The following is a 13,127-nucleotide window of genomic DNA, read 5'->3' as shown; positions in this document are numbered from 1 at the left end:
CTGAGCCATCCAGGTGCCCCAAGAATATAGATATTTTAATGTGAATATAAAACAAAGGGAAATGAAGCCATTGTACTCTCAACCCAATGGAAACTCTACTTTGGGAATGCTAAAGATCTTTGTTCACACCTCCATTATGTCATTTAATACATCTTCTGGTAATTTCCTCCTTTCTCTGTTTTTCTCAGCAGACTATGTGCTGACAGAAGGGCTTTCTCCTAGTTAATCCTATAGTACCCAAGTTTAGCAAATTTACTAGCATTGTCAATAATTAAGGAAAGCTTCTCATTCTGAAATATTGGAATTATACATCAGAATGATGGTTAAGAGAAGAATTTTGAGGAGAAACAATTGAGGGAGATTGCTGATCAGTTTCAATGTTTTCAAAATCTAAGAGGCAAGGTAACTGCAAGGAAAAGGGAGCAAGGCTGGGCTCAGGGATTTGAACAGAATATATGCCACGGCCTCAAAGCAATTCTTACTTTCTGTGCCATCTGCTTCCACTTGCTCTTCTCTGGGTTTCTGTTTAAATTTCATGTTTCCAAAGTGCAGGATGGCTCCAATGAGTTTATAAGATCCATACTTCTCGTCAGGAAGGAAGCCCAAGATGTCCATGGCCCGCTGTAAAAAGAGAAACAGATGGCCATATCTTCATTTGCCTAATGGCTGCAGTAAGCACCTCACCCCTGCTGTGTGTCACACATCCCTACACTCCATAGGCTGTCAAAGGGAATGAAACAGATCGCCACAGCCCGAGGTGTGACAGCTCTGTTCAAAGCAATGCAAATCGGGCCTGTTGGCACTTGGTCACCCGCAGTCTGCTTATCCCTTTAAAAGAGAATTAGGAAGGCTTATTTAATTTCCAGTAGTTTTAGAACTTTCCTTGGATGCCCTGCTCCTCTCTTCTCCCTTCTAGCCATTGATCATTAACTGGGTATATAAGGTAAATGGTTTTGTCTTCTATTGTAATGGCAGAAAGTAACACTATATCTGGTGGGTTGTTTATTTTGGGGGCTCCTATACATTTCCCCCACACATACTTTATTCAAAGACTGGCAAAAGGAAGTGTTTCAGAAAAGAAAAAGCCATGTCACTGAAAACCTAAATCTTAAGAAGCCACTGCACGCGGTAAGATGTGTGTTCTCACACACTCCAATAGGGTAGAAATCGGTACAATCTTTCTAGTAGTTAATTAAGAATATGTATCAAGAGACTATAAAGAATTCATAATCCTTACGTAGTAAGTTCACTTTTGGGAATCTAGCATAAGGTGAATCTAATATACAGAAAAAGCATTTGCCTATAAACATTTACCACAATAGAAAACAAATCAAAAAAAACTTTGAGTCTCATGATAGGAGAATAGCTAAACACAGTACAGAACAAATGTATGATAAAATATTAAATATTCATTTAAATGTTTATGAAGAGTTCGTAATAACACTGAAAATGTTTATAAGATTAATCAAAAAAGCAAACTCTGTATACCAAGTAGTATATACAGTGTGATTATCATCTTTTATTTAAAAAAAAAATCTTCCCAAACCAACTACATAGTAGCAACCCCAAATAGAAAAAAAAAAAAAAAGAACAAAGACTATAAAGATATACCAAATAAAAACAGTGGGTGTCACTGAGTTGAAACATCTACCCATGTTGCCACATGTTCCAAAGTTACCATACTGACCAATGTGCACTTTTACAGTTAGTAGACTTTGAACAGCCACAGATCTAAAGGGGCTCCTTTCACCCTCCACCCCCAGAGGAAGGAAAGTCACTTCTCCTGGACCCTTCAGAAGGAAGATCTGAAATGCTTTCATTTCTCATTGTTATTACCAGACTTTGGTAACTAACAAGCCTTACATCTGTGGCCAGCAATTCTTCAGCATCATCCCAGCTGTCCATAGCAACTACTCCATGAGAGCAAAAGGGAAAGTCAGAGGGATTTCCAGACACCAGGAGCATGTCTGCAGTGGGAAAACCATCAGTTAAACAGTCAGAGAAATACACAAGGCTTTAGAAAATAATTGACCTATATTCACAGTTTATTCTTACAGCTGATAGCACACTTGTAAACAAGCCAAAATAAAATCCATATTCTTCAGCCAAACCTCTGCAATCAAATTTTGCCCTCTATTAACTTGTCAGTCATGTGTTAATGCCTCCCAAGAGAAGACCAGGCAGACCAAATCCAAAAGCAGATTCAATTGCAGCAGCTTGAATTGGTGTGAAAACAAAAACAAAAACAAAACAAACAAACAACAAAAAACCCAGTTAAATGTGGGTTGGCAAAACTTTGAAAACAGAAATTTGGCCTAGATACATGGTTGAGGGCAGAGGCCAAAGAAATGTTTTGTAAAATTATAAGTGTAAGAGGCCTGAATTTCAAAGGCTGGGAAACAGGCAGACCCTGGGGTTAGCACCCAGGAAACATTAGCAATGTAATCCTGTCATATCATGTCCTTCCTATTGGGAGACTGAGTCTGTCTTTCAAAGGATCCATAAATCAGCCTCTGTGTTCAGCACTGCACCTCTGATATGTCTAAGACTCCTGACATGATTCACTTAGGAAACATAATGCAGGCAGAAACCAAGGCAGGCTGTCAGCAGCACATCAGCGACTGACTTGGCCAAATCACATTCACTGCTTAATGCCTAACATTTGCTTCCAACGAAGTTTCTTTGAGCTGATCTGATTTTCGTATTTGTCACTCAGCAAAGTGAAGCTGCTATCCTGAACCCCAAATCTCAGAAACAAATTGCACTTTGCGAATGTTCATGGCAGCTTTATTTGGAAACAACCCAACTGTCCATCAAGAGTTAACAAACTGTTGGATATCCATACAACAGATTATTACTCAGCAAACAAAGGAATGAACTATGAACTATGTATTCTATGGCATGGAAGAATCTCCAAATAATTATGCTGAGTGAAAGCCAGACAGCGAAAGAGTATATACTGTGTGATTCCAAATTATAAAATTCAAGAAAATGTAATCTAATCTATAGTGACAGAAAGCATATTAGTACTTGCCAAGGGACTGGGTGGGAAGGGAGAAACTCAGAGGAGTGAGAACAGGTTGGGGGGGATTATAAAAGATCATGAGAAAACTTTTGAATGGATACATGAATTATCTGGATTACGGTGATGGTCGCATGCATATATACATATGTCAACACTTACATTTATGTCGATAATGCTTCAAAGAAGCTATTTTATAAAAGTTAAAAAGTAAAAAGAAATTGAACCAGCCCAAAGGAAATCATGCCGAAGGCAAGTACTGTATTTATGTATTTAATGTATATTTAATAGAAATATAATCCTTAAATTCTTACTTGAATGATTCAAAGATCCTTTAAATGTTAATACTTCCCAAGAATCTCTTTATATTCTTTCTCATGCCTCACTTTATATCAACAAATATTTGCTGAGTTCAAACTATGTGCCAGGCATTGTAAGTTTTAGAGATACATCAGTGAGAAGAAAAAAAAAATCCTGCCCTCATGAAGTTTATATCCTAATAGGAGGAGACAAGAGACAGAAATGTTAAGAATAAGTAAAATGCATGAAAACATATCGGATGTGAGATGGTGATAAGTGCCATGGAGAAAAATAGCAGGGAAAGGGAATAAAAAGTATTGGCAATATGGGGGCACCTGGCTGACTCAGTCAGGTGGAGCATGCAACTTTTGCTCTCCGGGTTGTAAATTTAAGCCCCACGTTGGGTGTAGAGAGTACTTAAAAATAAAATCTTAAAAACAAAAAAAGTATTGGTGATACAGAGTTACAATTTTCAAGAAAGTGATGAGGGAAGGCCTCTATAAGGTGACATTTCAGCAAAGACCTGCAAGAGTTGAGGGAGAGAACCGTGGAGATAAACGAGGGAGAATGTTCTAGATAGAGAAGAGCAAATGCAAAGGCCCTGAGGGGGAAGTTTGCCTGGCATTTTGAGTGGCTAAGGTGGGTCAGGAACGGGCAAATGAAGGAAGTGGGAAATAGTAGGTTTGAGGTCCGAGAGGCATCAAGAGGACAGATGATAGCTCCTTACAGGCCAGAGTGAGGATTTGGGCATTTATGCTTGGTATGAGACAGGAAGCCACTGAAGCTTTTTGAGCAGAGGAGTAACATCATCTGATTTATTATTATTATTATTATTATTATTATAATAATCATATTTACCATGGCTGTTGGGTTGAAGACAGAGGAAGCAAGGGTGGAAGCAGGAATACCAGGCAGGAGATGGTTAACTAATCCAGGAGAGAGGTGATGGTATTTGATCAGGGCAGTACCAACAAAGATGGTAAGAAGGCTTTTGAAAGTAGATGGAACAAGTGAGAATAAGGTGGGAGAAACAGATAATCGGAGGTAATTCCAAGGGTTTGTGGTGAGTCAAGCGGAAGGGTGGAGCTGCCTTCAATAGCCCTGGGAAACACTGTGGTAGCAGCAGGTGTGGGAGGGTGGTTCAGGAACAGGTCTCAGGCACATTAAATTTGAGATGCCTATGCATGAACTATGAATACATGCTATAGCATGGAAGATTCTCAAAATAATTACACAGAGTGAAAGAAGCCAGACAATAAAAGAGTAGATACCATGTAATTTCATCTTATAAATTTCCAGAAAATATTTTTTCACCTAAAGTGCTTTATACTTGTGTAAGCTGAACAGAAATGTACACACTGAAATCTCAAAAACCCTGAGGCATGCCCATTAACCTTGTTATGGGTTCTTCTACATGTCTTTCTTTTTTCCATAGGAATTTCCCTCAAACATCTAAAACCCAGAGTTTTTACTATATACACAGCCTAAACCACAGCAATCTATGATTCTGTCATTTTACACTGTGAAAAATCCTCAAAAACTAGTGGTACAATAGAAAAAAAGATCACAAGTAAATTTCATTATATGTCAGTCATATAATGTGGTCCTTCTCCAAACCAAGTAGAGAAATAAGGGTCAGTTAACGAGGAGTCTAAAATACTGGAGATAAGTCTGAACTCCAAACTGTGGAAATCATCCAATAGAAACGATCTTTATAACTGTCAGCTTATTGTGCAGCCATTATGGAAAACAGAATGGAGGTTCCTCAAACCTTACACTAGTAGGTATTTATCCAAAGGATACAAAAATACTGATTTGAAGGGTCACATGCACCCCAATGTTTATAGAAACACTATCAACAATAGCCAAATTATAGAAAGAACCCAAATGTCCATCAACTGTTGATACACTAACACACACACACACACACACACACACACACACACGCAATGAACTATTACTCAGCCATTGAAAAGAACGAAATCTTGCCATTTGCAATGGTGTGGGTGGAACTAGTGTATTATGCTAAATGAAATAAATCAATCAGAAAGACAAATACCATATGATTTCACTCATTTGTGGAATTTAAGAAGCAAAACAGATGAATGTAGGGGAAGGGAAATAAAAATTAAAATAAAAACAGAGAGGGAGGCAAACCATAAGAGACTCTTAACTATAGAGAACAAACTGAGCGTTGCTGGAGGGGAGAAGGGTGGGGGAATGGGTTAAATGAATGAGGGGCATTAAGAAGGGCACTTGTTGGGATGAGAACTAGGTTTCATATATAAGTGATGGATCACTGGGTCCTACCCCTGAACTCAATACTATACTGTATGTTAACTAACTTGAATTTAAATAAAATCTTGAAAGAAAAAAAAAAACAGTCTACAGGAGGTTACCACAAGATAGATGCAAGAACTGAGCCCCAGGGAACTCTAAAGTCACAGGCCAGATGAAAAAGAGAGACCCACAAAGAAATACCCAGAGATTTAGGAGAGGAACAAGGGAGGGTGGTGTACTAGAAGCCAAGAGGAGAGATTTTCAAGGAGGAATGGGTAATCAGTGGTGTCAAATATTGTCATAACTCTAAAGGTCAAAAAATCCCTATATATTCTTCTTGCAAGGCTCATTTGTGGTTTTAGTGATGACTCGAACCTATGTTTTCTGAGTTCCAGACCTAGAATTCTAACTTCCTACTAGACATTTCAGTGCAGATGGCCATAAGTAGCTCAAACCCAACACTATGAAAACCGAATCCAGGGTATTTACCATGTCTGCCCTGAAGCTATGCCTCTTCTGTGGTTCCTTATGCTGGTGAATGCAAGGCCGTAGCCAGGCCAGACACCAAGGAGCCTTAAAATCTTGTCCTTTCACCTCCTTTACAGCCAAATACAGACATCATTTCCATGTCTTTCCAATCAAAGTATCTACTTAATCTTCTTTCTCTAGAATAGGTGTATGATATGGGAGGAGGTAAGGATACAAAAATAACATGGTCCTCTCCCTGTAGGAGGCTACAGGAATCACACACCTAACCAGTGCTATCACACACCCACTTTTTAGGGTGGGGGATGTTTCAGTTGGATGTTTCAATTTACACCAAAAAAAAAACCCAAAAAACAAAAAACAAAAAGAACCTATCTTCTAAAATTGTTTTGTCAAGAATTACCTTTTAGACCATTCTGAATTGTAACAATTCATATACTTTTCATTTTATACTCATACTGATTAAATTTTTTAAATGTTTATTTATTTTTGAGAGAGACAGAGACAGAATGTGAGTAGGTTAGGGGCAGAAGAGAGAGGGAGACACAGAATCCGAAGCATGCTCCAGGCTCTGAGCTATCAGCACAGAGCCTGACGTGGGGCTCGAACTCAGGAACTGTGAGATCATGACCTGAGCCGAAGTCAGATGTTCAATCGACTGAGCCACCCAGGCGCCCCTACACTAATACTTATTAGGTCATTTTTGATCATTTTCATTTTGGTTGTGATGACCAAAGGTGCTATATTTGACGTTATTTTCTCTATGTTGAATATAGGAAAATAGAAACCTGGAAAGCCCCATGACTTGCCCAGGACACAATTAATAGTATATTGAATTTAAAACACAGTCTTTAGTATTTTTTTAAATTTTATTTGAGAGAAAGAGAGAGAGCTGGGGGAGGGGCAGAGAGGGAGGAAGACAGAGAATCCTAAGCATGCTCCCTGCTCAGCACAGAGCCTGATGTGGGTCTCTATCCCACGACCCTGGGATTATGACCTGAGCTGAAATCAAGAGTCGGATGCTCAACAAACTGAGCCACCCAAGTGCCCCTTGTCTCTAGTATTTCTGTTAGACTAAGCCACCTACCTACTCGAACCTGTGTTTGTAACTATAATCATAATTCCTTTCCTCCTTTGCATAGACAGGGTCTTGCTTCCAGATACACTTCTGGAAGTTATAAAGGATACTTAATGGGCTTTTGCTTTATCTCACTAACCAGAAATATGGCTGATGCATTGGCCTAATCATCTGGAGCAGATATAGTCACAATGAAGTGGTGGCTCTAAAAAATGTACAAACTAAATGCGTGAGTGTTTGAGGAACTCCAAAAGGCCTTTAGCTCAAAACATCTTCCCCCCTGGGCCTTATCAAAATTTGTTTTCAAGGAGCAATTAATTTTAATTGGGGTGAGGCTTGAAGTTACCTTGGAATATCATGTTAACAGAGATTCCTTTATTTAATTAATTTCATTTCTACCAAGAGAAATGGCCAAGAGAGAATGGAAAAAAAGCAAACAGTGAATACATTTTTGTGAGGCACTTATTAGGGCCAGGAAGACTATCTAGGCCACTAAAGGCCCCCACACAAGATTGTTGACCAGGCTGTGGGCATGTGGAGAATGGGGGAGATTTTCAGGAGGGCTGGAGAGAGCACAGACAGGGGGCACGAGAGGATGCTAAAAGTCAACTGCTTCACAACCACAAAATATGCCGGTGTCATTTCTAGATCTCTCTCTTCAATAGCAGATTCAGAGAGCCCTTTAAGAGTGAGTATTTTATCATTCAAGGCTGTTTTCCATGTCATCTTGACATCAAATTTTACTTTTCGCATGGCTGAATGGTCTCCAAGATTTAGCTGAGTTCACCATGAAAAGGAGCAAAACTAACCATTGGACAAAAAAACAAAAACAAAAAACAAAAACACCTTAAAATCGCAAAGTTCTGTAGCTAGTCCCTCTATGCCACATAAGTCATCATTACCAATTTCTCACACTGCCATGTACCTCTGAAGAGGTTGTACATTGCCCAGCTCCAGAAAGAATCATTCACATAGTCTACAGCTTGAATAGCATTCTCTAGAGTTAGGCCAGGCACCACCACCACACACACATCTTGTTCCTCCTAACAACCAGTGGGGAGAAAAGGGAGTAAAGATATGAGACTAGTTCAAGAGAGACATAATGGGTAAAAGGAGTACAACTTAATATGCTCCGGACTAGGAGGTCCAGATGCTGACACTTTCTTCCCCCAGATGCATTCAGGCCACTAGTAGACGGATCAGGCACACCTCTTGGCAACTTCCACACTGCCTTACTGCCACATACTAAAGTGAGCACTTAGAGCAGTAAGCAAAATGTTAGGGATTCCAAGAGACAAGGTCATGTTTCTGACCTTTCACCCTAGAGTTTCTACACTAGTTGAATAGCAAGAATGGGTACGATAAATGAATAGAAAAAAATAGTAAAGGAGAGAAGAAAAAATAGGAAGGTATATGCAGCACCAATCTATACAGTTGGTATTAAGAATTAAGGAATTTCAAGGGGCCGTGTCTAAAGGGACTAAGAAAGTGAGTTTTAGCCATGGCTTGAACAAGGGTCAGCCTAAACTGAAAGGGAGTAAAGGCATGTTCCAGACCATGTAGAGACTAATTGGGGCCTGACTTTGGGGTAACACGTCACCCCATTTCCTAGGCTTCTTCAGTGGGTGGCCAGCCTCTTGACTGATTTTCCATACCCAGTTCTTTTGTAGTACTGACAAATACTTCTATTTTAGGAAATTTGGACATTATCCTTAAGTTGCTAAGATGTGTTCTCCTGTATCAATTCTCGGGAGATCTTTCTGAAGATCTCCTTTGGCAAACATGAATAAAAAGAGTTCAAATTTTAAAATGTCCCAAAGAATGACCAGTGGTGAGAACAAGTGGACTGACAATACCCAATTTGGACCACCAGATGTCAGCCTTTGTACAGTAATCAATCTCTGCAGCCCCCAAAGACTCCACAAGATCAATGAATTCAAGATAAGCATGCTTTTTCCGTAGCAGCCCAGAGCCCTCAGATGGTTCTATTAGTAAACAGCTCCCCCAAGCCTTGCAGTCACTGCTGGTACCTACATTGGACCCTCTGTGTCACATACCCTGTAGAGCATAGAAATTTGTGCCAAGAATGTTAGATTTGGCAGGGCTAATCAAAGGGAGATTAAAAAAAAATCTGTTCAAGGTTAGGTGGAGGGAAAGTGAGAAGAATAGTTGCTGCTTTCATATCACCAATTGCGCCTGTGGCAAATTTTCCAGTTTGCAGATATTTCCCCATTCAGTAAGAGCTCTTTGAAGTTGAAGGCCATGTGGTCAAAACACAGCCAAGTGTATGATTAGTATACTTAATCTAGGATAACAGGCTGGGGGGATTGTTCTCCATTAATTTGCTCGCCTGGGTCTTCTATCTCATCCCACATCCATTCCTGTGGGAGCATCATTGTCCTCAGTGGTTTACCTCATGTGCAAGACCTTTGCAATCCAATCAATTTTTCATTCTCCCCATCCAATGACTTCCCATAGCACCTAAAATTCACTATAAACTCTGCCAAAGCCTGTAAGACGCCGCTTGATCTGGCTCTGCCCATCTCCCCCTTCGTTACCTTCTCTCCACCACCTGCAAAGGACATTTTGCTATTTCAAGAGTAAACCAAATGCATTCCTGCCTCAGCGTCTTTGCATTTACTGTTCCCTCTTCCTGGAACTTTATTCCTGGACATCTAGCCTACTTGCTTGCTTATTCATACTATGGTCTGTGAAAATATTGCCTTCTCAGAGAGATCTTGCCTGACCATTCTATCTAAAATATAACCACATACCCCCACCAAGACCAAATTCACTCTGTCCCTTCATCCTATGTTTTTTGTAGACCTACCATTCTCTAAAATTATATATTTCTTTGTTTACTTTCTTATTACTTGTCTTCCATACTAGAATGTAAGCTCACAAGGGCAGAGACCTGTCTTATATCTTCTCCAACACCCATGCTTAAGCAACAGTGCCTGGTGCACACACAGCAATCCTACAATAAGTATTTGTTGAATGAATACATGAAGTTCATTCTCTTACCACACAAGTTACTTCTTCATTTCTGTTCATGCCACTACCTTTATCCTTGTCAAATTATAAAACTTGGGAGGATTTTTGACTCCTCACTTTCCCTCATTCCTATAGTCATTGCTAAGACCTGTCTATTCCTCTATGAATCCACTTCCTTTTCTCCCATTCCCACTGACACTGCCTTCAACAATACCTTGTCATCTCACAGCAGGGCTGCTATCGTCACTTCCGTCTAGGATCTCCACCTTCCATCCCTCTTGCCCACCACACCAGCTTCATTGTCCTTGCCTTCAACAAATCATGACCTCCTATTACCCTCCCTCTATAACACACATGTAGATGCATGCACATACACACGCCCTCCCAACTCCTTGAGTTCAGAAACCATCAGAATAAAATCTCCACTATTCCTATATCAGATCCTTTCCTTCAGTCAACCGGGTCTCTCTGCTGCATGATCTTGCCCTACCCTTTCCTGTCACTGTACCCACTGTTCCTCCCATAGGAAATATCCTCCACTCACTCTGGTTAAATCCCCTTCCCATCCTTTATATCCCAACCCAAAGCCTCCTTTCTTTATAAAACTCCCATTGTCCACTACGCACCATAGTGGTGACTCCCACTTCTGGCCTCCTGTCTATACCACTCATGTGGTTCTAATCTTCTAATCATTGAAGGCCTTAAATTATTTAATACTTTTACACACATCTCTCTCTCTCTCTCTCTCTCTCTCTCTCTCTCATGCACATGTGTGTACACACACACACACACACACACACACACACACACGCACACATTCATTTATGCCTGCTGGGCATCCTACCCACTTCCAAACACTACTAAATAGGGGGGGGAAAGGGCTAACATTTACTCTCTATCCATATAAAAGTATAGAACTTTGGTTTTATGATTGGCTTAATAATTATTTACCTTATATGATGAATAAACTGAGTTCTAAAGAGGCTAAGAGACTTATTAAGCAATCCTTTCCCAGGTCTGTAATCTGACTTCTGTCTTTTGTTTTAGTATGTCCCTAAGCTCCAGAATAATGCACTCACCATGAAGTTCTTTTTTTCCAGACAGAATTTGATAGAATATGTGGTAGTTTCTCTCTCCAGGCTGCTGGAAAATCACTCGGGATTTTTCGAACAAATCTGCAGGATGAGAAAAGGATAAAGATTCATACTTAGGTGTTCTTGCAAAACTTAGAAGAAAAGTAATCAAATAGTATAGTGGCTACTCACAAATATCGATGTCTGCAGATGACAGCTTGCCTCTGGCACAAAAGTGCATCCTGATGAATTTGCCCTAGGTGGACACAAAACACGGTCTCCTACTGAAACATTCCAAACAGTTGCAATGGCTTTATTACACACATTCCTCTCAAACTACTACTTCCCCAAAGTTAAAAGAAAAATGCAACATGGCTCTGAGATGACACCAGTTAATGCTAGGAGCAAGCCAGAATGACACCAGGATTGGCAGTGGTCCTGGATTCTAGTCTCAGATCTGCCGACTTCTAGCTGTGTATTTTTGTGGGTGTTCTTGAATCATCTCTGGGCCTCAGTGTTCTTATCTGAAAATGAGAAAACTATTCTCCATGCAGCGAACTCTTTCATTTATTCAGCAAACATTTGTTGAGCACCTACTATGACCCAGGAGACCTGCTAGGCCATGGACATACCATGTTAGAAAAATAGGTGTGGTCCTTACTCTTCTAGATTCTAAGTGTAAGCAGCTAATGCAATGGCATTAACACAGGGACATTTGGTGAGTCTTGAATCAAGAAGAAAAGTCAGTTGTGCAGGAGTTCAGTGAGTAAAAGGAGTCTGAGAGGTAGACAGTCACCAGGCACCATATCAGTAAGCCATGTGGGCCAGAGGAAGGAGTAAGATTTAATTTTATGTGTGCTCAGAAGATACTGGGAGATTTTAAGCAGAAAAATGATGTGATCACATTTATGTTTTAAAAATACTACTTTGGCATAAATAACAGTTGGGGCTCCTTCCTTTCTTCTCATGAAAAGCCATAGGACAGGATCCAATGGGACAGAAAGGCTGCCCAGAGGTGACAGATCCGATGTCAGAAGCCACAAGCAGCTAAGGAGACACTCAGTGGGGGATGTCTGGGTGGCTCAGTCAGTTAAGTATCCTACTTCGGCTCAGGTCATGATCTCACTGTTCATGGGTTGGAGTCTGCGTCGGGCTCTGTGGAGCCCAGAGCCTGGAGCCTGCTTCAGATTCTGTGTCTCCCTCTCTCTTTGCCCCTCTCCCCCTCATTCGCTGTCTCTATCTCCCCAAAATAAATAAACATTAAAAATAATAATAAAAAAATAAGATGAAGCATCAGTGGCAGCTAGATCTTGCAGGATGGGGATGATAGTGCCAGGCAGAAGGCCAGCTGGTGGAGGTCATCCATTTAAAGAGGGAGTCAGAGCAGGATAGCAGCTGGGCAAGGGAAGGAGAGTGGCTACAAGCACTGGGATTGAGCCACTAAGTTAACAAATGTCGGGCAATGGGAACCACACACACACACACACACACACACACACACACACACACACAAAAGTACACACATATATGTGGATTTATACACATACATTTATGTATACATACATATATACACAGTATTAATTGAAATCATTTAACCTGAGTTTCTTGATTTTTGGACCCCTTTTTCTCTTTCCTTTTTCCTTCTCCCTTCCTTTCCTTCTACCTTCCATTCATCCATCTTTGTAGATTTTGCTTCTCTATTTTTTCTTCTATCCTTCCAACTTTTTTCTCACTCTTGTTCCTTTTCTTTCTTTTTTTTCTCCTTAAATGTTTATTTATTTTGAGAGATAGAGCAAGCACCAGCATGGGGAGAGAGAGAGAGAGAGACAGAGAAGAGAGAGAGAATCCCAAGCCAGCTCCACACTATCAGTGCAGAGCCTGACTCAGGGCTTGA

General features: G+C 40.3%; 1 protein-coding gene across 1 annotated transcript in view; it reads right to left on the bottom strand.

Moving 5' to 3' along the window:
* The window catches only part of MYH15 (myosin heavy chain 15), a 146,365-nt gene that overhangs the window by 118,235 nt on the left and 15,003 nt on the right, over nucleotides 1-13,127 (bottom strand). The window contains exons 9-12 of the mRNA XM_047875153.1: nucleotides 11,426-11,489; nucleotides 11,240-11,335; nucleotides 1,864-1,967; nucleotides 483-621 (exon numbers count right to left, since the gene is read on the bottom strand). Coding sequence (XP_047731109.1) covers nucleotides 483-621; nucleotides 1,864-1,967; nucleotides 11,240-11,335; nucleotides 11,426-11,489 — 403 coding nt within the window. The remainder of the gene's footprint in view (nucleotides 1-482; nucleotides 622-1,863; nucleotides 1,968-11,239; nucleotides 11,336-11,425; nucleotides 11,490-13,127) is intronic.

The sequence above is a fragment of the Prionailurus viverrinus genome, chromosome C2 (genome assembly GCF_022837055.1).
Source record: "Prionailurus viverrinus isolate Anna chromosome C2, UM_Priviv_1.0, whole genome shotgun sequence".
NCBI classification, from domain to species: Eukaryota; Metazoa; Chordata; class Mammalia; order Carnivora; family Felidae; genus Prionailurus; species Prionailurus viverrinus.
The sequence above is the reverse complement of the archived record's forward strand: the minus strand, read 5'-3'. Positions and strand labels throughout refer to the sequence as shown.